General features: G+C 61.4%; 1 protein-coding gene across 6 annotated transcripts in view; it reads left to right on the forward strand.

Moving 5' to 3' along the window:
- The window catches only part of VAV2 (vav guanine nucleotide exchange factor 2), a 178,220-nt gene that overhangs the window by 77,846 nt on the left and 75,108 nt on the right, over window positions 1–25,266 (forward strand). For all 6 annotated transcript variants that reach the window (XM_069579840.1, XM_069579836.1, XM_069579837.1 and 3 more), the window contains exon 3: window positions 23,899–23,957. In XM_069579840.1, the coding sequence (XP_069435941.1) occupies window positions 23,899–23,957 (59 nt within the window). The remainder of the gene's footprint in view (window positions 1–23,898; window positions 23,958–25,266) is intronic.

The following is a 25,266-nucleotide window of genomic DNA, read 5'->3' on the forward strand; positions in this document are numbered from 1 at the left end:
GGGGCGGGGGGCTGCTGTCTGGCAACTGTTGTTTTTAGAGAGGTGGGTTGATAGGACCCCGGGAGTTCCACGGGCCCAGCTGGCCACAGCTCTGAAAGCCTGGCTGCTTCCCTCCCTGGGAACCGTGGGCGGGTGGGCGGGTGGGCTTGGAGCAGCTGGGGCTGGCTTTGTTCCCCATTCCAGGGGCCTGTGTGCCTCGCGGGCCCCGCCCCCGCCGCCTCCCTGGGTGGTGTTATTTATGCTTCCAGGCAATTAGCTTCTGCAGGGAATCCCCAAGGGCTCTGTGCAGGGGAAGGGGTCTCTTCCCCTGAATGGGCCCAGCAGATGGCCCCCGGCCCGCCCCCGCCCAGAGGAGGCTCGTGATGGGTCCTGCTGTCCCCCGGTCTTGCCAGGCGGCTGCCTTGCATGCTGGCTCCCTCCTCTGAGTGGGCCTGAGCCCTGGCACCCTTTCTGGGGTTGACACTCCCACCGGTAGGTTACCCGCTGTCATGGGGGAGAGGGACCAGCCTTTGGGTCCTCAGTCCTGTCTGGGTCCCGCCAAGAGTGCCCCTCTGTGTGACCTGGGAAGAAAGTCCTACACTCTGGGTGGGGGCGGGCCGAGAGGGTGCCTGCCGGGCAGCGTGCGTCCCGGAGCCCCCTCTGCGGTTTGGAGAACTTGTGCTCATCTGACTTGACCCCCGGCCCGAGCCGGGTGGCTGGGGATCCTGGTAGATTTCCGGGGAGTGTGGGTGCGAGAGCAGCCTTCTGTGCTTGCTGAGTGAGCACAAAAGGTGGAAGCGCCAGCTTGCGGAGACCTGTCCTGCCGCAGGGGATTAGCTCTTGAGGGGTGAGATCTGCGCCTGTGGGCCCCAGGGAGGAGCAGCTCTGCTTGCCCCACGGCCTGTCTTCCGTCCTTGTCTCCTGGAGGGGAAGCGGTGTGCCCCCCCTGTGGCCCTCGCAGACCCCGACCCACAGGGAGGAGAGCTTGCTCCTGGTGCCTGGCATCTGGGACCACCCCGTCTGCTCAGGCCGAGCGGGTGTGAGCCGCACTCACGCCTCTCTCTCCCTGGGCTGCCGCAGGCAGGTGACGCAGCCTCTCTGAATCTGCTGTAGGCACGTGGCGTGGGGTTACCGCTGCTCCCTCTTCGGGAGGCTGGGGCGTGAGCCAGGTGGCCTGACCTGTGCTGGTCCCCAGATTCCTGTTTTTGGCCAAGCTGTGCTGGGACCTGGGGCTGCCCGTGCAGACCTCGGCCTGGGAGGCGTGGAGGCCGCCTGCTGGCTGTGGTTGAGGGGTATGATATGTGATTCTGGGCCCCTAGGGGCCTGTGCGGACGGTTCTCTGTCTGCTGGGGCTCAGAGCACAAGGCCTGCACCTCTGTGTGCCCAGCTGACCTACCCCTGTGTGCCTGGCTGACCTGCCCCCGTGTGTCCAGCTGACCTGCCCCCGTGTGCCCAGCTGACCTGCCCCCGTGTGCCCGGCTGACCTGCCCTCATGTACTTGGCTGACCTGCCCCCGTGTGTGTGGCTGACCTGCCCCTGTGTGCCCAGCTGACCTGGCTCCTCAGCGTTGGCTGAGTGGGAGCTGGCGTGTGCACGTGTTGTGGGTCAGGGACGCTGTGCCTCCCGGGGTCTGAGGGCCTGGCTTGGGAAGGGCAGCCCTGTGCATAGGGGAGGGGGCAACCGCGGCGCGAGTCACAGGCGAGGCCGCTGCAGGCTGGGGTCCTGGGCCCACCAGGCCTTTGTACGAAGTGCCCCGGGGCCTGAGCCTCCCTGGCCTGGTGTGCTCTCTGTCTCGGGGGTCATCACTGTGCCTGCTGAGGTGCTGGGCGGCCCCGAGGGTCAGCGAGTCCTCAAGGATGCCAGGGGCCCAGCCTGGTGAGTGGCGGCCCGCAGGCAGGTGGGCTGTGGGCCCCGCGCTGCAGTGGGCGGCGGGGTCAGTCCAGTGGCCCTCAGGGCGAGCCCTGAGCAGACGCAAGTTCTGCCAAGTCCTCCCTGAAGGGAGCTGGGGTGCTCTCTGCATCGTTCCTAAGGGCCTCATTGCCGCGCTCAGCCTCCTGGAAACCCGTGACAGCGACTGCTGACGATGGCGAGCCCTTAGCGGCTCCTCCTGCGGGCCACGGGCCCTCCCTGTGCCTGGCACACACGTCCCGTTTCCACGCTGACCCAGGGAGATGAGCACGAGTTATTCACACCCACGAGCCTTCAGTTACTGGCTGGGGAAGCCAAGGCAGGCTGGGGTGGTGGGGCCTGCACGGGCCGGCTCCAGGCCACCTTGGGGGCCAGCCTGGCCCCAGTGCCCGCTGCAGATCAGGCTGGAGCTTCCCGGGGCTTGCTAGGTGCCTGCAACGCTCAGGTTCCTTAGCCCGGCCTGGAGCCCCCAGACCCGCGGTGACCCTGCCCCTTGGTTCCAGGCCCTGGGGACGCCTCCTTCACCCCGTGATGGTGAGGGAGGTGACGCCACCCCAAGGGACAGGGGATGGGCAAACCCTGGTCGCAGCTCCAGGGCAGAAGGACCTTGAGGTGGACCCTGAAGGCTGATGGGGGGGGGGTTTCCCGTTTCAAGGTGGCCCCTGAGGGTCCCCGAGGCCCATCAAGCAGCGTCAGACTCCCCTCCCGTGTGAGGCGCCGGGTCCAGGGACCCTCAGACTGGAAGGAGTATCAGACTGAGGGGTGGGAAGCCTCTGGAGGTGCAGCTGCCTGTGCTCAGGTCTCGGAGTGCACACGGCCCCTGGGGTGGGAGGGTGGGGGGCTGCTCCCTGCTCCTCCTGCTGCTGGGGCCCCCAGGCGCCACCTTGGGCCAGGCCCGCCCACATGAGGCCTCGGGGAGACGAGGCCCTTGGCCTTGGGGTGCAGGGTCCTAGGGAGGTGTGCCTGGGGGAGTTCTCCCGTTGGAGAAAGTTCGTCGGTTTTTTCGCTGTAAGTTTGGGCTGGGTGTCCAAGAGGGAGCTGCAGAGCGCGATGCCCTCCATGCTGGGGCCCCTCCGGCCTCTGGACTCAGGCCTTGTATATGCAGTGAGCTCCAGGCCCGGCTGCTGCTGGCGTCGTGATGGTTCGTGACCCGTCGTAGGGATCCCCCGCGAGGCTGGACGCGGGGCTGAGACCCGTGTGCTCAGCAGGAGTCCCTCTGCTGGCGTCCAGGCCGAGAGCTCCTGGACACGCAGCGCTCAGCTGGAGCCTCGCTCGCTGCCTGAGCCCGGGCAGGGGTGTGGACGGGCACTGGTTCTAGCCTGAGCCTTGGGCCCCCGGCGCTGGCCCAAGCACGCCCCCAGGCCAGCGAGCCGCGCGTGTCCCTTCCTCCTCCCCTCGCTGTCAGGGAGGAGTGACTATTTGGTCACAAGTGGGGGCCTTGGGGTGAGCCCCCAGGCCGGTTCCCGCTGAGCTTGCCCAGTGGGCCGGGTTCTGGGCTGGGCTGTGGGCGGAGGAGTGTGCGGTGCCCACCTGTGGGTGTGGATCCCGGGCCTGTCTGAGGGAGCTGCTCCCGGGGGCTGTGTGTCTGGCTGGGAGCGCGGGGGTCCAGGTTAGGGAGACCAGGGCGGCTCTCGATGGGAATGTGACCTGGAGCCCTGGGGGCGGCTCCCTGGGTCTCAAGCTGGACTGTGAGGGTCCTGCCTGGGCTGTTGCTGGCTGTGCCCAGAGGCTGCCCCGCCACCCTGCGAGGCCCTTGCGGTGTCCCCCGGGATGGGGGAGACTCCTTGGTCCTGGGGAGCAGGCAGGCCCAGAAGCTAAACAGACACATTGGAGCCCAGGAGAGTCGCCCAGGGCAAAACAGAAAGCAGCCCGTGGGTTTGGCACAGTCACTGAGCTCCCCTCTGCTGGTTTTGTGTGTGTGGCGGGGGGGAGGTGTGCCCCCGTCCCGGCCTCCCTGGGGCTTTTGCTGGCTCTTAAGTCCTCCTCAGGCAACTGGCTCTGCTCTGGGCCGCATCAGGCCTCCCCGCCCCAGCCCCAGAGGGGAGCAGCCTCCGCGCGAGCTCGTCTGAGATTTGCTGCCCCAGGTTTCTCCTGTCGTCCAGTGTGGTCATTGCAGCGGTGGGTCCCCAGGGCAGCAGGGGGCTGTGGTCTGGGCTTTGAGCACCTGAGCTGGGTGGTCACCGACTGGTGCCTTGGGGGGAACTGGATGAAGAGTCCTGGCTCCCTCCAGCCCGGAGAGAAGTGGGAACCGCTTGGGGGCAGCGCAGAGCGCGAGCTTGCCTCCTGGTGGACCACCTTGGGGTGGTGGGCTGGTGCAAGGCCTTCGTCTCAGAGCTGTCCACACAGGCCGGGCCGGGGGACATTGGCTATCACCTGTCACCTGGGGCTGCGCCTCGGGAGGAGGTCTGCCCCGGGCTCATGCACAGCCGGTGGGCAGACGGACGGGGGTCGTCCACCCCTTGTGCTGCCTGACCACGTAAGGGCCTCCTCCTGAGCGCACAGTGGGCTCGCAGAAGCTCAGGCGGCTGCTCTGCCGCCCGCGGGCGAGTTGGTGTTTTCAGATCTGCTCTTGTCTGGGGATTAAAGAGCTGTGAACAGCCTGGAGCTCTGGGCCACGGCCACTCATCCATGTGACAGGGACGCCTGAACACACAGACCTTGAAGTCGCCTGAGAAGGCAGGGTGGGCAGCAGGGGCCGCCTCCAGGGTGACTGGATCAGGGCCAGGCAGGTGGCCTTCGGGCCGCATGTGTCCCCCTTGACCCCTGCTCTGGGAGGAGGTTCACTCTGGGGCAGCTGGAGCCACTGCTTCGGAAAAGATTCACAGGTTGTGAGTATGTGGCTCCTGTCTTCCCAGTGTGCAGAGAGGCCTCTGCAGGGACCCGAGTCAGCCCTGCCCCCTGCCACCCCGCCTGTGCGGCCAGAGCTGCTGGACCCGCCGTGGCTGGAGTGAAGTCTCTGGGGTTACAGGGACAAGGATGAGCCAGGGGCAGCCCTGAACCTTCCCCTCCTATGTAGCCTCCTTCGTGCCCTGCCTGGCTGGGCTGCAGTGGGGGAAGCTGCGTGCAGACCTGGGGCCAGGTGGCAGCGTGCCTGGGCGACCCCTGCCTGTCTGCGGGTGTCTCCTTCCTGTACGTTTCGGCTTCTCACCCTGCATCCCATCAGAAGGCCTTGAGCTGCGTGTCTTCGAATGAATAGATCTGATTAAATGTCTTTGAACTCTCTAGATTTAAAGGTAGCGGTTTTCTGAAACATAACTTCTCAAGGTATCCTGCGCTTGCAACAAAAGGCATCTGTTATACAGGGACAGTTTGGTGAGTTCCCAGGTAACCAGGCAGCCAGGGTTAAGAGACCAGAACACCTGGGGGTTCCCGCCGCACCCCATGGGCGGGAGGGCCGCCCCATCGGCCCGAAGCGTATGGAGGGACTCGAGAGGGCAGTCAGCTGACTGCAGTGAGGCCTGAGGGACGGAAGAAAGTCATCTTGGATGAGTGACCTTCGAGGGGCGCCTGGAGGAGGCTGGGGTCAGGCAGGAGGGGCGGGTGCTCCCAGTGGAGGGGCAGCCGGGTGCGCTGGAGCGTGAGTCACGGCAGGAAGAGGTGGCACGCACGCTCACTGCCCTCGCTCACCGGGGCCTCCCCCGGGGCCTGGCAGGCGTGTGCAGGCCCGCGTGTCGCTGTTTGTTTTATTTTGCCTCAGTTCCAGTGTCCTGGGTGCTCGCCGTGCATTTTGGATGCCCTCTTCACAGCCACAAGAGCTGCTGGGACCCGTGTAAGCCAAGCTACCAGTTGTCTGCGGGCCCCAGTGCAGTTCAGCTCAGTTGCGTCCCACTCTGCGACCCCACGGACTGCAGCACGCCAGGCCTCTCTGTCCATCACCAACTCCCGGAGTTTACTCAAACTCATGTCCATTGAGTCAGTGATGCCATCCAGCCATCTCATCCTCTGGCGTCCCCTTCTCCTCCCACCTTCAACCTTTCCCAGCATCAGGGTCTTTTTCCAATGAGTCTGTTTTTTGCATCAGGTGGCCAAAGTATTGGAGCTTCAGCTTCAGTATCAGCCCTTCCAATGAATATTCGGGACTGATTTCCTTTAGAATGGACTAGTTGGATCTCCTTGCAGTCCAAGGGACTCTCAAGAGTCTTCTCCAACACAGTTCAAAAGCCTCCATTCTTCGGCGCTCAGCCTTCTCTATGGTCCTGCTCTCGCCTGTGGGCCTCAGGTGAAGCTTTTGCGGTGCCCTTGACCTCCAGAGTGGCCCTGGATCCGGGAAGCCTACCGGTCTGATCGCCTGTGCTGTGGCAGCACCAGCTCCTTGCGTGCCTCCCGAGGTGGGCTCACTACCCCAGGTGGCAGCCCTTGTTTCTCCCTGGGGGCTGCTCCCACGGAGCCCAGGCCTGCCGTGGTGGGGCAGTGAGGGGTCAGCACAGTGGGTTTTTAAGCAGGTTCCTGGTAGTGTTCACGGACCCCAGCTGGCTCCGCTGCCTCCCCCAACTTCCTGCTGTGTGGCCCCTGCAGTCATCTCACCAGCCCCAGGCTGGACTTCATGCAGAGCCAGGACCCTCCACGAATCATTGTCCAGTTCAGTTCAGTTCAGTCGCTCAGTCGTGTCCGACTCTTTGCGATCCCATGAATCGCAGCACGCCAGGCCTCCCTGTCCATCACCATCTCCCAGAGTTCACTCAGACTCACGTCCATCGAGTCCGTGATGCCATCCAGCCATCTCATCCTCTCTCGTCCCCTTCTCCTCCTGCCCCCAATCCCTCCCAGCATCAGAGTCTTTTCCAATGAGTCAACTCGTTGCATGAGGTGGCCAAAATACTGGAGTTTCAGCTTTAGCATCATTCCCTTCAAAGAGCTCCCAGGGTTGATCTCCTTCAGAATGGACTGTTTGGATCTCCCTGCAGTCCAAGGGACTCTCAAGAGTCTTCTCCAACACCACAGTTCAAAAGCATCAATTCTTCGGCGCTCAGCCTTCTTCACAGTCCAACTGTCACATCCATACATGACCACAGGAAAAACCATAGCCTTGACTAGACGGATCTTAGTTGGCAAAGTGATGTCTCTGCTTTTGAATATACTATCTAGGTTGGTCATAACTTTTCTTCCAAGGAGTAAGCATCTTTTAATCTCATGACTGCAGTCACCATCTGCAGTGATTTTGGAGCCCCCAAAAATACAGTCTGACACTGTTTCCCCATCTGTTTCCCATGAAGTGATGGGACCGGATGCCATGATGTTAGTTTTCTGAATGTTGAGCTTTAGGCCAACTTTTTCACTCTCCTCTTTTACTTTCATCAAGAGGCTTTTTAGCTCGTCTTCACTTTCTGCCATAAGGGTGGTGTCATCTGCATATCTGAGGTTGTTGATATTTCTCCCGGCAATCTTGATTCCAGCTTTTGCTTCATTCAGCCCAGAGTTTCTCATGATGTACTCTGCATAGAAGTTAAATAAGCAGGGTGACAATATACAGCCTCAACATACTCCTTTTCCTATTTGGAACCAGTCTGTTGTTCCATGTCCAGTTCTAACTGTTGCTTCCTGACTTGCATACAGATTTCTCAAGAGGCAGGTCAGGTGGTCTGGTATTCCCATCTCTTTCAGAATTTTCCACAGTTTATTGTGATCCACACAGTCAAAGGCTTTGGCATAGTCAAGAAAACAGAAATAGATGTTTTTCTGGAACTCTCTTGCTTTTTCGATGATCCAGTGGATGTTGGCAATTTGATCTCTGGTTCCTCTGCCTTTTCTAAAACCAGCTTGAACATCAGGGAGTTCACGGTTCACGTATTGCTGAAGCCTGGCTTGGAGAATTTTGAACCTCACTTTACTAGCATGTGAGATGAGTGCAATTGTGCGGTAGTTTGAGCATTCTTTTGCATTGCCTTTCTTTGGAATTGGAATGAAAACTGACCTTTTCCAGTCCTGTGGCCACTGCTGAGTTTTCCAAACTTGCTGGCATATTGAGTGCAGCACTTTCACAGCATCATCTTTTAGGATTTGAAACAGCTCATCTGGAATTCCATCACCTCCGCTAGCTTTGTTCGTAGTGATGCTTTCTAAGGCCCACTTGACTTCACTTTCCAAGATGTCTGGCTCTAGATTAGTGATGGGGGCAGCAATGCAGGGTCCATGTGCTTGAGGAGCGAGCGGGGCAGGAAGCCTCCTGCAGCCCCAGGGACGCCCCTCCCGGTGACTTAAGATGGAAGGATCGAGGGGTAGGGGCCCAGCGGTGGATCCGCGGGAGGTCGTTCTTGTGGAAGGAGGTCCCTGTGGGACCAGCCCCAGCTTGGTGGATGCAGGGACTCTGGGACCCAGAGTGCCAGGCAGGGGCCTCCAGGAAAAGTTGAATCTGTGCTCTGGGTCTTTTTTGGTGTTAGTTCTAGAAGGTCTAATAGGTCTTCATAGAACTGTTCAACTTCAGCTTCTTCAGCATTACTGGTCGGGGCACAGACTTGGATTACTGTGTTATTGACGGGTTTGCCTTGAAAACAAACAGAGATCATTCTGTCGTTTTTGAGCTTGCCCCCAAGTACTGCATTTCAGACTCTTGTTGACTATGAGGGCTACTCCATTTCTTCTAAGGGATTCTTGCTCCAGTAGTAGATATAATGGTCATCTGAATTAAATTCACCCATTCCAGTCCATTTTAGTTCACTGATTCCTAAAAGGTCGATGTTCATTCTTGCCATCTCCTGTTTGACCACATCTAATTTGCCTTGATTCATGGACCTAACATTCCAGGTTCCTATGCGATGTTGCTCTTTACAGCGTTGGACTTTACTTTCACCACCAGTCACGTCCACAACTGAGCATCATTTCTGCCTTAGCCCAGCTGCTTCATTCTTTCGGGAGCTATTTCTCTGCTCTTCCCCCGTAGCATACTGGACACCTACCGACCTGGGGTTGGGAGGCTCATCTTCCAGTGTCCTATCTTTCTGCCTTTTCATTGTGTTCATGGGGCTCTCAAGGCAAGAATACTGATGTGGTTTGCCGTTCCCTTCTCCAGCAGACCACGTTTGGTCAGGCCCTAACTGGCGGGGACACGCCCTTCAGCCGCTGCATGCAGCTGGACGACACGTGCTGGGTCACTAGGATGCACCAGCCCGTCTCCTCCCCAGGTGGAGCCGTGCTGTCCTCCTGGGCCGCCGGCTGCCTCTGCTGCAGGGGCCCCTGGAGCAGCTCGGGTGTGGCGCTCTAAGCCCCAAGCAGTCAGCACTCTCAGCCCTGGACCAGCGTTTGCAAATCTTCAGCTCTGTGCGGTGTCCTGTGGGTGCCGTGCCAAGGGCCATTCACCGGGTGCTCACAACTCCAGAAAGCTGTCTGTCCCAGTTCTGGATGCCAGAAGCAGGTGTTGGCGGGGTCAACTCCACCCTCAGGCTCCGGGGGCGGGGTCTCCCTCCGCAGGCGCTGGGGGAGGGTCCCTCGGGCTCCTGGCAATTCCAGGGGCTTCTGTCTTGTGGTTGCGTCCCTCCTGCCTGGGCCTCTGTCGTCCCCATGGAGACACCAGTCACTTCAAGTGAAGGGTCCACCCCGCCCCAGAATGACTGTTGTAACTAATTACACTGCAGCGGCCCCTTTTCCAGGCAAAGTCACGCCTCGAGGCCTCGGGAAGGACGTGGGTTCTGGAGGGACCCTCAGGCTTGGCTGTAACGGCCGCAGGTTCAGGTGGCACTGGCAAGGCCACCCTGCGGGCTGCGATGGCAGGGCTTTGTCTTTGCGACCTTTACCGTGTCCTGTGGCTGCCGTGCCAGGGACCATTCTCCAGGCGCTCACAACTCCAGAGAGCTGTCTGTCCTGGTTCTGGATGCCAGAAGCCCGAGTCAAGGTGTGAGGGGCACGGATGGGCTGGGGAGGGCCTCCCCTTGGCAGGGGCCTGAGGCCTCCCTGCTCTGGGTCTTTCTTCTCTGCCCTGCCCTCCTTCTCCCTGGGGGCCTTGCCAGGACCTCTTAGGAAGTCCCAGCCCCTTAGCTGGCCCTGCGCAGTTGCCAGGCCCAGCCGCGTCTACTCCAGCCCCTTGCACCTGGAGGGGTGGTGTGAAGACACCCGGGAGGTGTGCGGGAGGGGTGGCAAGCCGGGAGCGGTGGGGACTCTGGCAAAGGCCAGGACTGGAGCTGGCTTGTGCCCAGGAGAGGGGAGGGCCCAGCTGATCCCGGGAGGAGAGGGCTGCGGGCTCTGTCGGCCGCAAGTAAAATCTGTGAGAGGCCTTACCCTCCATCTGCGCCAGCGGCCCCCACCTCCACCGGCTCCTCCTTGCTCCGTGTCTCTCACGATGCATCATCCTGGGAGGGAGCAGCTAAGGGGCTGGGATAGGTTGAAATCCTCACGTCCTTGCCTGGAACCCCTGATGCAATCTGGGCACCTGCTGGGCACCAGACGCCACGTGGTGACCCTGGCCCCGGCTCCACCCCAGGGAGCAGGGCCTGTCGGGCACATCACAGGTGTTCTTCGAGTGCCTGCTGGGGGCCTGACCCGCCTTCCCCGGCTCTGCTGGGATGCCAGCCAGGGCAGGGGAGGGGCTGCCACATCTGAATCAGTGCAGAAGATAGAATTGCTTTTGATAGGACGATAAATAATCAATTCCGGTCTGGGATGGAAACATCGAATGTTGAATTATACACTTAGGTGTTAGAGGCACTGTGGCGGGGGGTGGGGGGTGGCGGCTGGAAGTCCTTTGTGGCTTCCAGGCCGCCCTCACGGGCCACTGGGACCCCGGCGGGTTCTGCTGGGCTGCTGGTGGGCTCACCCGGCGGTGGGTCCTTCTCTGTCCCGCCCCTACCCCCAGACTGTCAGTGGTGCCCCCTAATGGGGGCTGGGTTCCCGGAGTTCTTGACCTGGGCAGCTCCTTTCCCTCCGTGCTGCTGGCAAGCATCCTCCTGGGGAGGAAGCTCGTGGACACGGAACAACCCAGGACAGGTGGAGACGGGCCTTGTCGCAGGTCATCCACTTGAAGACAAGGGTTCCGGCCTGCCGAGGGCTGTGCCCCTTGGTGTCTGGAGCCCGCTGTCCTGGAGGCGGTTTGATGGGCATGTAATTCTTCCAGCCACGCTGTTGGTGGAAAGAGCCCGCTGGACTGGGTTCGGGGCCTGGCCTGGCCACCCCAGGCAGCTTGGTGATGTGCCTGAACCGCGGCCCCTCTGGGCGTGGGGCTGCGGCTTCTATCACAGGAGCATCTGGGGACCGACACCTGGGTGGAGGGACCCTCAGGGATCCAGGCCCTGAGTTCTCATCTGCCTCCCAACCCCATTTCCACAACCAGAGTCTTGGAGAGCCGCCAGGCAAGGGGGCCAAGTGGGCTGCCCGCTGCACCCCAGCCAAAGGGCAGCTCCCCTCAAACAGACCCTGCTGTCAGGACAGTTTTAGAGTCACAGAAAACTGAGAGGATGGACTTCCCATCCCCCGCAGCCAGTGGGTCCCCTTGGCGTCCTCCTCCTCCTCCAGCTCAGGACGTTGGCGGCCATTGATCAGCCAGTGGGGAGCGTTAGCAAAGCCGAGGGCCTGGCTCTGTTACGCTTCCTGGCACTCCCGAGTGTCCTTCTCTGTGCCAGGGCCCCATAGGGCCCCTCGTGGCATCTGGTTTTCACATGCCCGTGGACTCCCCCGGGGTGAGACAGGCATTTTAAAGACCGGATTCCTGCTGGGGCCAGCATCCCTCGCACGGCCCTCGTGAGGCCGGCTGTGGAGGCCGAGCTGGGGCACTGGGGCACCGGTGAGTCCTTGCTCACCTCCCCCCGCCAGGCAGCAGCTCTGTCTCCTCTACTCCAGGCCAGCTCCTCTCTTGTGGTCACAGAGAATCCATCCTGGGGAAAAAAAGCATCTTTGAAGCCTACTCGCAAGTATTAATGGGAAGAGAATCCGTGCATTGGCAGTGCGGGAACACCCCGATGGGCCAGGGGTAAGCAGGAGTCGAGAGGAGACCACGCTCGGGGGCGCAGTCTGGAGCTCGGCTCGTTTTCCAGCTGCTTCCTCCATCCGCACACGCAAGGGAGGGAGAGTCACCGTAGGCTTCTTTCCCTCCAAGGGTTTCCTTTGCACAAAGATGCCGGGCTGCACGGGTCTTGTGCTGACTCTGGTTCCTCGTGGTTGGGGTGAGCTGGCTGCACGCCACAGTGTCAGGCACCAGGCTGTCCTGTGGGCAGGGCGCCCTCATTCACTGTGACACACGCTAGCCTGTCACCCCGCCACGTCCTGTTCGCCCCTCAGGTCTGAGGTTGAGTGGCACCTCCTCCAGGAAGACTTCCCTGATGCCCCCCTGCCCCCCAGCTCGGTTAGTCTCCTGCTGGTGCGCCTGTCCTTGCAACACGGAGCCTGCGCTGGGTCCTGTGAGCTCCAGAAGCTCCCCGTGACCTCTCGTCCCTCTACAGGGCTTGGCATGTCCTGCCGCTCGCTGAGCGCTGTTGACCGTGTGGGTGAGGAGGGAGAACCCCTGCTGTTTCATCGTTGCCATGTTACAGACGAGGGCCTGGGACCCTCGAGAGCTGAGGGCGTTGCCGGGATTGCAGGGACTGTCTGCAGCTGGATATGAAGCCGGGTTTAGTGGCGCCAAGCCTAGCCCTCTGCCCTCGTGGGAGGCTTTGCCACAGGAACCCTGGGATGGGGGTGGGGTGTGCCTGGTCAGGGCAGCGGGGAGACCTTGGGCAGAGGCCCCGAGCCCAGCTCCCTCTTGTAGGACACATGAGCAAGGGAAGTGGGCACCCCACAGCCCATCAGTGGCTGCCCTCAGCTCCTCCCCACCCCTGCCTGCGGCTCTGTGGACCCGTTTGGAAAACCTCTCCCTACCCTCCTGGGGACAGGCTGGCTGTGGGCACAGTCCGCAGGACCGTCTCCTCGGGGTCGTCTCGTCAGCTCGGGATGCTGTGAACACTGTCTCTGTGTCCCCAGGTGTTGGCGAGAAGCAGAGAACGTCTCTCTCCACTCTCTTTTTCTGAGGGCGCTAATCCCCTCCACGGGGCTCCACCCTCATGACCTAGTCACCTCCAGCAACAAATGCGTCGGGGAGGAGGGCTTCTAAGCATGAATTCTGGGGGGATGCAGAGATCCAGCCCATAGAGAAGGCTGACTGTTGTCCAGTGACGGACCGCCACAGTGGACTTGGGGGTGTGGAAGCGGGGGGCCACCCCCGGAGGGGCAGGAGTGATGGCTGTGGCTGTGGCAGTGTACCCGAAGCGCAGGGGGCCTCCTCAGCCATGAGGGTGTGTGTTGCCCCTGTTCCTCAGGTGAGGAGCTTGGGGCTCAGCTACACTCAGCATTCGCTTCTCCACTGGGAATGGACAGGGACTGTCATTTGTCAGCCTCAGCATGACCTTTCTGAATGCTCAGTGCTATCAGATCGTTCCAGAAACACCCACCTAGCCACGAACACATTTGGGCTTGCACTTTGTCCCCTAACTTGTGTAGCTGCTCAGGACCATCCTCACACAGCTCCATGGCTGCTGCGGTGCCAGCGGTCACCCCCGACATCCCTGCTTCCCCTCCTGCAGGACATCAGCAGAGCTGGGGGTGTGAACGCAGGGCAGGCAGAGCTCTGCCCTGCTCCAGGAGCTGGGGGCAGGGCTGCGCCCTCCTTTGCTGTCAGAAAGCCCAGGGAGAAAGTAGGGAAAACACTGCAGGGTGGCCAGAGCTCCCAAGGCTCTTCAGGCGCTGGTGTCAGAAGCAAGGAGCGGGCGAGGCTGGAGAGATCCACGCTGCTCGGGGCACTGGGGTTATGCTAGCAGTTAATAACGGAGTTACTAAGCCATCACTTCAGAGATAAGTGTGTATATTGAAAAATTATTGCCATGGTGTGAAAGATACAATTTTTGTTCCCCTTCCCATTAAAATGGCCATTAATCAGGGAGGGCAGTGAAGCAGCTCTGAAACGCACTGGCCCTCTCCAGGTAATGGCTGCTATCACCGCGTCCCCATTAGCAGCCGGGGGTTTGATGGATGGGGCCCAGAGCCCAGAGCCCGCGAGCCAGAAGTGCCGCGGCGGGGGCGGGGCACCCCTGGGTCAGGCCTAGACTGGGGGCTGGGGCTGTCACCAGGCGGGCTCACGGCTGTCTCTGTCAGCGTGAAGCTGACCGCCCTGACCCTCGGTCTCTCTATCGGACACGGGGCACAGTGTCACCTTCTCACGTGGCTGGGGATTCAGTGAGCCAGGCGGGTAACTGCAGCCCAGCACCATACTCATGGTGAGGGCTCGGGCTGGGGCTCAGGGCTCGGGCCGGGGGTCAGGGCTCAGGCCTGGGGTCAGGGCTCAAGCTGGGGGTCAGGGCTCAGGCCCACTTCCGTGCTGGCTTCTTCAGGGAGGCCCTGTGAGGCTGGTGTGACTCTGCGCGCTGCTCGTGGGCTGACCCTCAGCGGCAGGGCCAGGCTGCCCGGGGGCGTGGGTCCCCAGCCTCGGGGACTGCGGTCTGGCACCCGTGGGTCTGTGTGCTGGGGACAGCCTCCGCCCCAGCACCCGGTGCCCCCAGCTGCGGTTCTGGGAGGGGATGGAGGAACACAGGGTCCACTCCCTGTTTCTCAGCAACTCTCCCAAGTGTCAGGATGGAGGGCAGACCCAGGTGCAGGTTCCGCCTCTCAGAGGGGCCTGGGCGTAGCCAGCCTGGCCGCCTCTTCCAGGTGGTCCCCGGCAAGTAAGGGCGCCCGTCGGGGCTGCGGTTTCCTCATCTGGAAAGGCGGGGCGATGGTCCTGACCCGTGGGATTGTGCCGAGGCAGGAATCCTTATAACTGCAGAGGCAGTCGCAGCTGGGCGGGGCCCCGGGGACCGCTCCCGCGCAGGCTGTGTAGACGCCTGCCGCTCGGTTCCCCAGGATGAGAGAAGGGAAAGTGCAGTGGGGGCCTTTGGGGAGGGGGAGGCCCTTGCCTGGGGCTGGGCGTCCTTCCGCCTCCCCGTGCTGTTCTGTAAAGCATGCGGCGTCCCAGGCCTGGGCGGGGCGTCTAGTCCTGCCCCTGGGATTCTGGTGCCTTCTGGGCAGTGACTCACGCCGCTGGGCGGCCTCGCCTCGGATCAGCGGGGAGCCGTGCTGCTGCCTGTCTGTGGCTGGGTCTGAGATGCCGCCCACATTTTGACATGCCTTCGGCTCACCTCTTACCTGCCAGCTGGGGCAGGGCAGGCCCAGCCCGCTCCTCTTCCTGCCGCGCTCTCAGTCGTCGCAGCTGTGATAGCAGGGAGGGGTGTCGAGGGGGAGGGGGAAGCGCATTCACAGACGGTGAGTGGCCAGAGCGACCCACTCCTCCAACTCCCTAAGCCTCCTTGTGGTCTGACGCGCTTCCTGGCCCCCAGGAACCTCAGTTCAGTTCAGTTGCTCAGTCACGTCCGACTCTTTGCGACCCCGTGGACTGCAGCACTCCAGGCCTCCCTGTCCATCACCACCTCCCGGAGTTCACTCAGACTCTTATCCATCGCATCGGTGATGCCATCCAACCATCTCATCCTCTGTCGCCCCCTTCTCCTCCTGTCCTCAATCTTTCCCAGCATCAGGGTCTTTTCCAGTGAGTCAGTTTTCCGCATCAGGTGGCCAGAGGATTGGAGCTTCAGCTTCAGGAGCCTCAGGGCCTCACTTAGCAGCCCTGCTCTCATGCCTGGAGGCGAGGCTGCCATCTGTTGGCCTGTGATCAGGGCTGGATGAGCCCGGGTTTCGGGGCGGGGCCGGGCTGAAGATCTGGGGTCCTGCAGGCAGATGGATGAGCTGGGTCCACCTCTGCTCAGCCCCATTCAGCCGTGAATCCTGAGCCTCAATTGTTCCTCCGTGAAATGGGAAGATTGCAGAAATGTCTCCTGGTGGAAGTAGCGAGGAGGAGGAGCTGCTGCTGCTGCTAAGTCGCTTCAGTCGCGTCCGACCATAGACGGCAGCCTACGAGGCTCCCCTGTCCCCGGGATTCTCCAGGCAAGAACGTTGGAGTGGTTTGCCGTTTCCTTCTCCAGTGCATGAAAGTGGAGACGCTCAGTTGTGTCCGACTCTTAGCGACCCCACGAACTGGAGCCTGCCACGCTCCCCTGTCCCGGGATTCTCCAGGCAAGAGTACTGGAGTGGGCTGCCATTGCCTTCGAGGAGGAGGAGGGGGAAGTTTGAATCGTCGAATAGGAATGAGCCTCATAAAGACTTGGCCGGGGCAGGGCTGGACACACGTCCACGGTGGCTGTCACGAGGCCAATCAGAGCAGGGCCTTGCGCTCCAGACGGGATCCCTGCTTCCCGTGCTGTGTCTGCCTGGAGGTCCTGGGTGGCCTTTGCCAATTGCTTCTGTCTCCCAAGCCGGGGTTTAGGTTTCCTGTCTGCAGAGTGAAGACTTTGGACCAGATGGTTGCTGAGCTCCTTCTGTTACAGACTTGCGTTTTCCTGGCTGATTCCTGCAAACCTTCCTGGTCGGGAAGAGCTCTAGTTCGGGTTCCGCCGCGGTCCTCCCAGTCCTGTGCCCGGACGTTGCGGATCACAGACCACAGACGGCCAGTGCCCGGAGCCGTTGGACGTACACTGTCTGTGGCAGGGATCCCGCGATGGGGGCTCTGGGCGCTCCACCCTCTCCTTGCCCCTCACTATGCCCCCTGAGGACACCTGGATCCAGCTCCCTCCCAGCCTCTTCTCTCCTGGCTCCCAGGCGTATGGAGCGCTGCTCCTGGCCTCTCCTGCCTCGACTGGTCCTAGGACTGCTTCTCCTCGAGGTGCCGGGGGCTGGGCTGGCACCCCTGCACACTGGCTAAGCCGGCACCTTAGCTGGTTGCAGCCAGGAGGGGGTGGCGCCAGGGAGCGGGGTCTGCCGCTCAGCCCTCCTCTTGCAGCTCTTCCTAGGGTGTCAGGACGGAGGGGATGGTAAACCTCAGCCCCCCACCCCGTGTGGCCTCAGAGACACAAAGAAGGTGTGGGTGCTGGGGGCTGAGGACATAGGGCGGAATGCCGTGGCCCCTGCCCCCTGCGCCTCGCCCTTCCTGGGCTCAGTGTGGCGGTCAGCTGGTCTCTAAGGCCCCGGGCCGTTCGCCTCTCCACACTCCTGGCCTAGGGCTGCTCACAGCTGTGGCGTCCCTGGGGGCTTCTGCGTGGCCCCTCCTTTGGCTTTGCCGAGGACTCGTAGACATGATCTGAGCCCTCAGGGTAACCAGGTTGCAGCCCCTCATTCCCAGCAGGAAACTGGGGCCCGAGGAGTGGGGCGGATGGTTGGGGGAGGGACGGAGCTGGCAGCGGAGCCAGCCTGTCCCCCGTGACCACCCGCCCAGGGTGAGCGGGGGTTCGGGCTTTCTCCTGGCCCGGGGGAGGCGGCGAGGACAGACGCTTGGTGTCCCTGCTTTTGCGGGGCCTCCTGTGTGTTTCACAGCCCGACTCCAGCGTGGTCCCTGACCCCAGCGGTGAGGACCCGGTCACGTCGCCGTACCCTCTGGGCTTCAGTTTTCTCACCTTGCAGAGACGAGCAGCCCCTCTGGCGGGTGGCTGTGGAGACAGCCGGGTCCACGCACAGAGAGACCGAGGCATGCAGACGCTGACTGCCCTGGAGGTGCGCCGTGGGCAGGGGCCTGCGAGGCCGCCGGCTCAGACCCCGCAGGGCGCCCGGCTCAGGGGTCCCGCATGTCGGCATTCAGCCCTCTGTCCCTGTTACAGACGTCAGCACCTGCAGAGCCCGAGGCGTAGAGACTCTTGCCGCTGGTCCCGAGGCTCAGGGTGGTGTCTTCTCCCTGCATTTGAGCGTCTTTTCTTGATCTGGACCCACCAAACGAGGAAGCTAGATGCGGGGAGTGGTTTCAAGTCTCGCTGGAAGCCCAGTTCAAGAGCAGGACAAAGCAGTGTCCAGTTCCGAGACATTGATAGACTTTTCTTTCTTGTTAGCCTTTTTTGTTCCTCCTAAGTCACCCTGAAGCTCTGACCCCCTAAGGACGAGCAGACTGCCCTCCCTTGCCACCGGTCACCTGGCCCCACTAGTGGGCTTCATTTTGCTGTTCGCTGTCTTGGAGCCTGGAGTCCGGCCCCCTCCCATCTCCCAGCCTCCTTCTGGCTCCCTTGAAGGAAGACCGCATCTGTAGGGCCCCCGGGTGCTGATGTGCCGCAGGTGGTGGCTGAGATGACCGGGTCCCACCGGCTTTTGTTTCCCGGCCTGTTGGAGGCGGCGTTTGAACACGAGCATGGGTGCCCGCAGACCCTCCTCGTCGCCGCTCGTCATCTGAAGGCAGAGGCACCCGTGTCTCTGACCTTGCTTTCAACGTGAAAAGAGAAAAAGCAGGTCGCCGCCGGCTGAGCTGGAGAATGCCGTTTATAATGATTTGCTTCTGAATATGCAGCCTCTCGTTGGCTGTAGATTTCCTCCACAGATATGGAGTTTCCGGGGCAACGTATTTAAATGAGCTTGATCATCTCGCCCAGTTGGCTCCGAGCTGCTGCTGTGTGTTTGCGATGCCTGGTCCTGGCTGATAAGGGGGTCTTTCCTGGTCTGTGCCGTTCCCACTTAGTGATTCCTCAGAATGGCGGGGCGCCCCCCTGACCATGCGGGGCTGACAGACCTGCCCATTCGCCAGCTGACCAGAGACTGGGCAGCCGGCCCTTCTAAAGGCCGAGGTGTGTCCCTGGCCATCCTCTGGATCATCTCTGTGGGGTCCTCGGCTCAGGTCCTGAGTTGCAGGGCAGGGACTTGGTGGCCCAGTGCTTGAGAATCCACCTTGCAGTTCAGGGCTGTGGGCTCAGTCCCTGGTTGGGAACTGAGATCCCACAACTCGAGAGCCCGGCGCTGTGGAGCCCAGGGCAGAGTGGCGCGCGGCCTGGTGAGAGCAGTGTTGGGGCAGGCGGCACCTGGCCTGGGCTGGCCTCCCCCGGAGACGGCAGGACCGTTCAGGGAGGGCCCGGGGTGCAGTGCGTGAGCGCGTGTGTGCGTGCGTGGCCCCTTGTGCCATGCAGACCTTCTGGGACCCAGTGTGACGGCGGCTTTGCCACCTCTAACCTGAGGCTTTCGAGATCGCCCCAGAAGCAGGGAAGCGTCATGAGCCGTGCCTGAGAGTAGCCCCTGGGAGGTCTGCTCCCATGGGGTGGACCTCAGTAACTGCGGGGGAGGCTGGGAGACGTGCAGGGGGCCTGGAAGAGGAGCTCAGGGTTTCGTTGCCTGCTGCTGGCTCCCGTGATGGGAGCACGGCAGCGGCCAGCACAGACCTGGGGCAGGGCCCTCGTTCCCTCGAGTCCCCAGTGTCTGCGTCTGATGCGTGGAGAGTGGGGAGAGAGACTACATGCGGGAACATGTCTGCGTCGTGTTCATCGGTGTATTGCTCGGCACTTAGTGAGGGCTTGATAAATGATAGTTCATGTTCCTAGAGTTAAGATGAAGGATTGGGAGGCAGGTTCTCATCGGAACCTTTGCTGTGGATCCTGTCTGTCCATCTACCCATCCGTCCATCCATCCTTCCACCCATCTGTCCATCCGTCCTTCCCTCCGACCACACACCATCCACCCGCCCGCCCACCTCTCTGCTTATCCGCTCACCCATATCCCCACTCTCTGAGCATCCTTGCAGTCACTGTCCTTAGGCCGTCTCATGAACTCGGTGGGCGGCAGTCTTTCTCGTCTGTGAAGAGGCGGCTCGGAGCCTGTTTTGAAGGTCAGGTGTGGTAGCTGCTGCGGTGTGACCTTGAGTGAGTTTGTGGGTCCCTGGGCCTCGATTCCTGTCTGTAAAATGGGGTACAGTGTTGGCCCACTCCATCTGCTGGGAGGGAGCCTCCTGGGGCTCTTGGAGCTCCGAAAACGTCCCTGAACCCGACCCATCCCCTGTTACGGCCTGGCCAGAAGGCCCGCGGCTGGCACTTCGCAGGGCATGTTGAATGTTTGATGAGTGAACAAGTCAGGGAAGCTAAGTCACTCAACTCCTCCAGACTGAAAATAGAGTCCCTGACTTTTCTTTTCCGATACTGTCTGTCTTGTCTTGTCTGTTCCTGTCTCATCCTACTTCAGTGAAAAAAGGCCCTTAGGACCTGAGTTTATGCCTCACCAGCAGGTCAGCGCCTGCATTTTACAGACCCTGCCCTGGAGAGGTCGGAGGCGAGTCCTTCCCGGAGCTGGAGCCCTTGCCCCACCGGGAAGCTGACTGCTGCAGCCCAGGGACCCGAGCAGAGGAGGGCTGGCAAGCTGGGCAGCCTGCAGCTGACTCTGCCACTCAGGGCCTAGCTGCAAGGCTGGTCTCTGACTGCTTTTCCCCAGGTTTCAACAGAGGCTTTGGCAAGGGGCTGCGGAGTCCAGGCCTGCCTGGAGGCCTCTGGGTGTCCACCCCGTCTCCCCTGGAGGCCTCTGAGTGATGCTGCCTTTGAAAGGCAGAGTCCCCACCCCCTCTGTCTGTCTGTCCCTCCCTTGGCCTTTGGTCTCTGCCTTTTCAGCCCTCATCCTGAACTTCTCTTTTGAAGTCACAACAAAGTTGTAAGCCTCGAGCCTGGAACCAGACCTTTCCCCTCTTCCCGTGTTTTCGTCCGAGTGAGGGCAAGGTTCTTGTGTGGGTGCTAAGTCACTCAGTCACATCCGACTCTTTGCGACCCCATGGGCTGTAGCCCGCCAGGCTCCTCTGTCCATGGGATTCTCCAGACAAGAAACTGGAGAGGGGTGCCGTGCCCTCCTCCAGGGATCTTCCCCACCCAGGGATCGAACCTGGTCTCCTGCACTGCAGACTCGTTACTGCTGAGCCACCCGGGAAGCCCAAGTAGGAGGGGTGAGTCAACCCTAAACCAGCGCGTGGACCTCCTCAACCCCTGGTCGTGCAGACGCACTGCAGCAGGCCAGACGCCTGGCACACGTTCCAGCGAGACCACCAGTCTCGCGGGAGGGGGTGCGCCCGTTCCCATTTCACAGGCGGGCAGACTGAGGTTGGTGGCCGGATTCGAACCCAGGACGGTGCAGGCCATCTGCATCCCAGACCACTCCGGTCCCAGCCCCCACCTCGCCCCACGCCTGCTCCGTAGGGGGCACCTTCTGAGGAGCGACCACCCTCCGGGCAGAGCCTGGGAGCCTCCATTCTAAAGCTCCTCCCGTGAACGCGAGGAAGCCGACTGGCCAGTGTCTGGCAGTCTGTTTGCCCGGATGCAGGCTGGTGGGGCGCCGCCTCGGGGTCTGAGCAGTCCACGCCCGGTGGGGCCCGGTGGGGCCCGGTGAGACTGCCTTCCAGGGTCCAGACCTCGGGCCCCAGGCTCTGCACCGTCAACAACATCCGTCTTCCTTCAAGTGAAGGGGCTGAAACCCTGCAGGTGACGGGCGAGCGGGAGGCAGACGCGAGAGGACGGCAGGCACCTGCGGCTTTGGGGAGCTGGCATGCAGCCGTCCGCTCCCGGCGCGACTGGTCCCCGTGGGCGCACAGCCTCCTCCCGCGGGTTCCCTGCCCGGCCTCTGCACACACGTTCCTCTGCTCGCCTGGGGCTGAGGCCCCGTGGGCCCCGCGGGAGCTGCTGCTGGCTCGCCGAGGCCAGGAGTCTGAGCCTTTTGTGTGGAGGGAGGGAGGGGGCAAGACGAGCAGCTGTGCGTCTTTTCGCTCGTTATCAGGGATGCAGATGAGAAGGGGGATGGAAGTTGGGGAAATGTCATCCTTGACGTGTGTTTTCAGAGGAGCTGGCAGGGACTCTGAGGCGGGAAGTTTTTGATCATTATGGGAGAGGGGTGCCTCTGGGGAAGCCCAGCTCTCACCCGAGGGTGGGGAAGGCACCGGCCAGAGGTGCCTCCGGGAGCCACTAGGGTGCTTCGTGACACCTGCTCCCTTAACTTTCATGGGGGCCCCTCCCCTCATCTGACCCCACAGTTCTCAGGGGTCTGCTCCCTGGAGCCCCTGCCCTGGGCCCTGGGTCACCGAGCCAGGTGCCCCCAGGTGAGACCTGAGATTTCCCTTTCTGCACAGACGTGCAGGACGGACCAGCAAGGGACAGGGCGCCTTGGGCAGAGCTGGGACGGTTAACCTCGTTTAAGGAGCTGGCCCCGTCTGGCGATCGGAATCCAGAGCCCTTCACTAATCACTAGTGACAGGCTCCAGCCTGGAGGAGAGCGGCCGAGAGCTCAGGGCCGAGCCTTGCTGTGGTCACGGCAGCTGCAGAAGCCACTCTGTCCCCCGAGACTGAGGACCCGTGGGCACACAGGCCCGTCTCCTGGCCTCGGCTCGCTCACCTGTGGCAGCTCCCCCTGTCCTGGGCTCTACCCACACGAGACGCGGCCCCGACCCCAGGTCAGCAGACAAGCTTCGTTTTCTGAGCCGATGCTGGCCTGTTGCTGGTGTCTTGTTCGGACTCGGCACGGAGGATCCTGAGTTGTGTCTGGCTCAGGGTGGAGGAGCGCGTCAGTTGACTGGTGATATCTGCCACGGTAGGCGTAGGAGGGGGGTGGCACGTGTGCCCTCCAGTTGCCAAACCCTTGGGCCCCGATACTTTCAGCACTCTGTCTAGTGACTGTAAGGACACCGAGCAATACTGCTTTGATTTTTGTTCGTCCTAAATATTTAGAGCCCTTAGAAGCCAAGAATAACAGCAGAAGCCAAGTCGCTCGTTACATGTGAAAGGCCTCTTGGCACACTCAAGTGTGGGGGCCCTGGCTGGGCTAGATGCACAGTCGGCCCATCGAGTCTTGTCTGAGAAGACGCAGAGGAGCCTGTCGCTCCTCGGATTCATGACTTCCACGCGAACCGGCCCCTGAAACAGAGGCCCTCCCGGAAGTCAGCGCACAGCGCGCGGCTTGTTGGCTGGATCCGCCGTCTCGCCAGCTGAGAAAGGGCCCTTGTGTACAGTGTGGGGTTCTCTCCCCACTTCTAGAAAATCGCCGCTGGACGGAGAGCCACCTCACACGAGGTCTGAGGCGTGTGTCCCGGGTGGGGGGCTTTGGGGAGGTGAGCTGGCCTTGGGCTTCCCGAGTCCCTCGTGTACACAGCCGGCCTCGTAGGGGTGTGAGGATTCGCCGGGATGACGCACATAAAAGGCTCACTGGGCTCAGTTTCTGAGGATGTCTGTGAGTGTGGCCAGTGGTCATCACAGGCCGCGATGCACGTGTGCGTGTACACACGCACACACCTGTGCACACGCAGGGGGCTCTTGGAGTTGTCCCTCTGCCTCCGCGCTGCGTGGTCTCTCACAGCAGGTTCCCCGTGAGTCCCGCTGGGAACCGTGAGCAGCTTGTGTGACCCGCGGGTCACGCTCGAGCGTGTAACGCTCTGTGTTCAGGGTCAGCCGTGCTCTCGCCTGGCCCCCGTTCACCGTGACCGTCTGTGGAGCCTCGTCCTTGCTTGCCCCGGTCATCTGAAGGTCTGTGGACTGGCTGTGTTGAGGCCTCTGAGGCTGGGAGCCGGGTGGGTCTTGTGTGTCTGGAGGGGGCTGGTTACAGGGCAGGACCGGGCTGGGGCAGGGACCCCAGGACTTTGACACATCTGTTCATCCAGGGAGAGCCTCCTGGGGTCCCCTTGTGTGATCGGAACCTGGGGCTCTTTGTTTTCCCTCTGCACCCTGACCCCCTAGCTAGCTGGGCATCTGGTTAAATGGTCCATATGGAAAGATTGGAGGGGCTGGAAGGGAAGGGAGCTCTCTGCTGGGATGTGTGCACCTACGCTGCGCTCCAGCCTGCTGTGTGACTTTGGGCAGTCACTTGGCATCTCTGGGTCTCCATCTCCCCACCTGTGAAATGGGTCAGCCCCCACCATGACAGGAGTTATTATTAAATCACACGATGCCTTCCAGAGCAGGAGCCGGGGGGGGGGGCCCTGTGTGGCCTCGACGGGGCAGACCCCCTCCTGGGAGAGGAGGGCGGGACTCAGTGAGTGGCCGATGGGCAGGAGATGGCAGAGGGGCTGTGAGCCCAGGCCTGGGCTCCGGGGCGCGCACCGGGCGCACGTGGCCCTCAGCAGACATCAGTGCCCCGAAACGACGCACCCTGCACAGCAAATGCGAAACAGGTGTCTTGTCTAAAAAGACCTTATGCTCTGCTTTTTGTTATTTTTTTCCTGAGATGAAAGTGCTTTAGTAACAGTTCTCGACATCCACAGAGCACTTCATTACTGTCTCGTGATGACTCCCGGCTTTCTCATGAAATTCAGAAGCGTCTTTTCGTCTCCCCTCACAGGTCATCTCTGCCGTGTCAAGACTCTCCTTGCACAACTTGGCTCAGAACAAAGGGATCAGGTGAGCTTTGCGGAGCGCACGGCAGGGCGCCCACCGCTTCGTCTTCGTTTGCCTCCCATGTGCCCTGTTGCAGATCCTGGAGTCTTGAACAGATACCCTCGGCCCGGGTCTTTCTCATGAATTTTCAGCGTGTTGGGTTGCCTGTTGGTGGCGGCTGGAAGGGGTGGGGAGGAGGGGCGAGGCTTTAGCTCACACCCGGGAAATCTTGCAAGCCTGTTACTGATGGCTGCAAAATCTCTTTCGATTTAGGTAATAAGATCAGCAAATTAATCCTTTCACAGATCATCGCCTACCTAAATGCCCTCTCCACGTGTCAGACCTGGGTTTTGCCTCCAATGAAGTGGCGGTGTTTGTGGAGATGGGGCTGAGCCAGGGGCCCTGCCTGCCTGTGGCTGTGGCCCCCCCCCCCGCCCCCGCCCCAGCAGGAATCTCCCCACTCTCAGCTTTAACTCTGCTTGGATTTACAGAGAATCCTGTAGCGCTGGGGTCTGATTTCTGACACATGGATGTTGGGGAGTGGGGGACCCTGGCACTGAGGGGGCGGAGGCGTCTGGGGGGATGGGGGCATGCCGGCCACATGGGACAGGGGAGGGCAGCCCCTGGTGAGATCTGGTCGTTGCAGATTCCGACCCTCAGATTGGGGTCAGGGAGACCAGCTTCCGCACCCAATGGGGTGCAAGCCTAGGGCCTGCCTCCCCCGGGGTCCCTGGGTCATGGGCCAGCGGGGTGGGAGAGAGAGGTTTCGGGGGCAGAGGTGACTCCTCCTGAGGATGCAGGGACTGGGGGTCTCGCCTGGGTGGGTACCGGTGACCTTGTGAGAGTGGTTCAGCTCTGGAGGGGGCTCCCCCCTGGTGTTGTCATGGGGGTCCCTGCACGCTCGTGGGCTAAGGGTCCCAAAATCAGGATGCCCACTGCAACGGGCCCCTTGGTGCGGCTGTTCGCCCAGGTCCAGAGAGTCATGGGAACAGATGCAAATATCAGGGAACCCACCCAGACCTCTTTTCCTGTTGGGTTCTCCGAAGACTCAGAAGTTTCACTGAATTGAGGATTTTTTAAAAATGTCAGATGAAGGACAGGCTGTTTAAAAATGTCGTTGCACTGCTATTAAACACACATTCGAGAATATTGGTAGCACGTTTAGGGTGTAAAGCATGACGTTAGGGTGAAGTCCCTGCACCACCTCCTGGCCCATGTTCTAGAACGTCGCTCTGCCTGTGAGGCCCCCAGCTGCGCGGGCTGGTTTTCAGTGTAGCTTTTGTCTGTAACCGGGACTGTTTGAAAATGTGTAGTTTTAAAAAGCGAGCATTGC

Source organism: Ovis canadensis, chromosome 3 (assembly GCF_042477335.2).
Source record: "Ovis canadensis isolate MfBH-ARS-UI-01 breed Bighorn chromosome 3, ARS-UI_OviCan_v2, whole genome shotgun sequence".
NCBI classification, from domain to species: domain Eukaryota; kingdom Metazoa; phylum Chordata; class Mammalia; order Artiodactyla; family Bovidae; genus Ovis; species Ovis canadensis.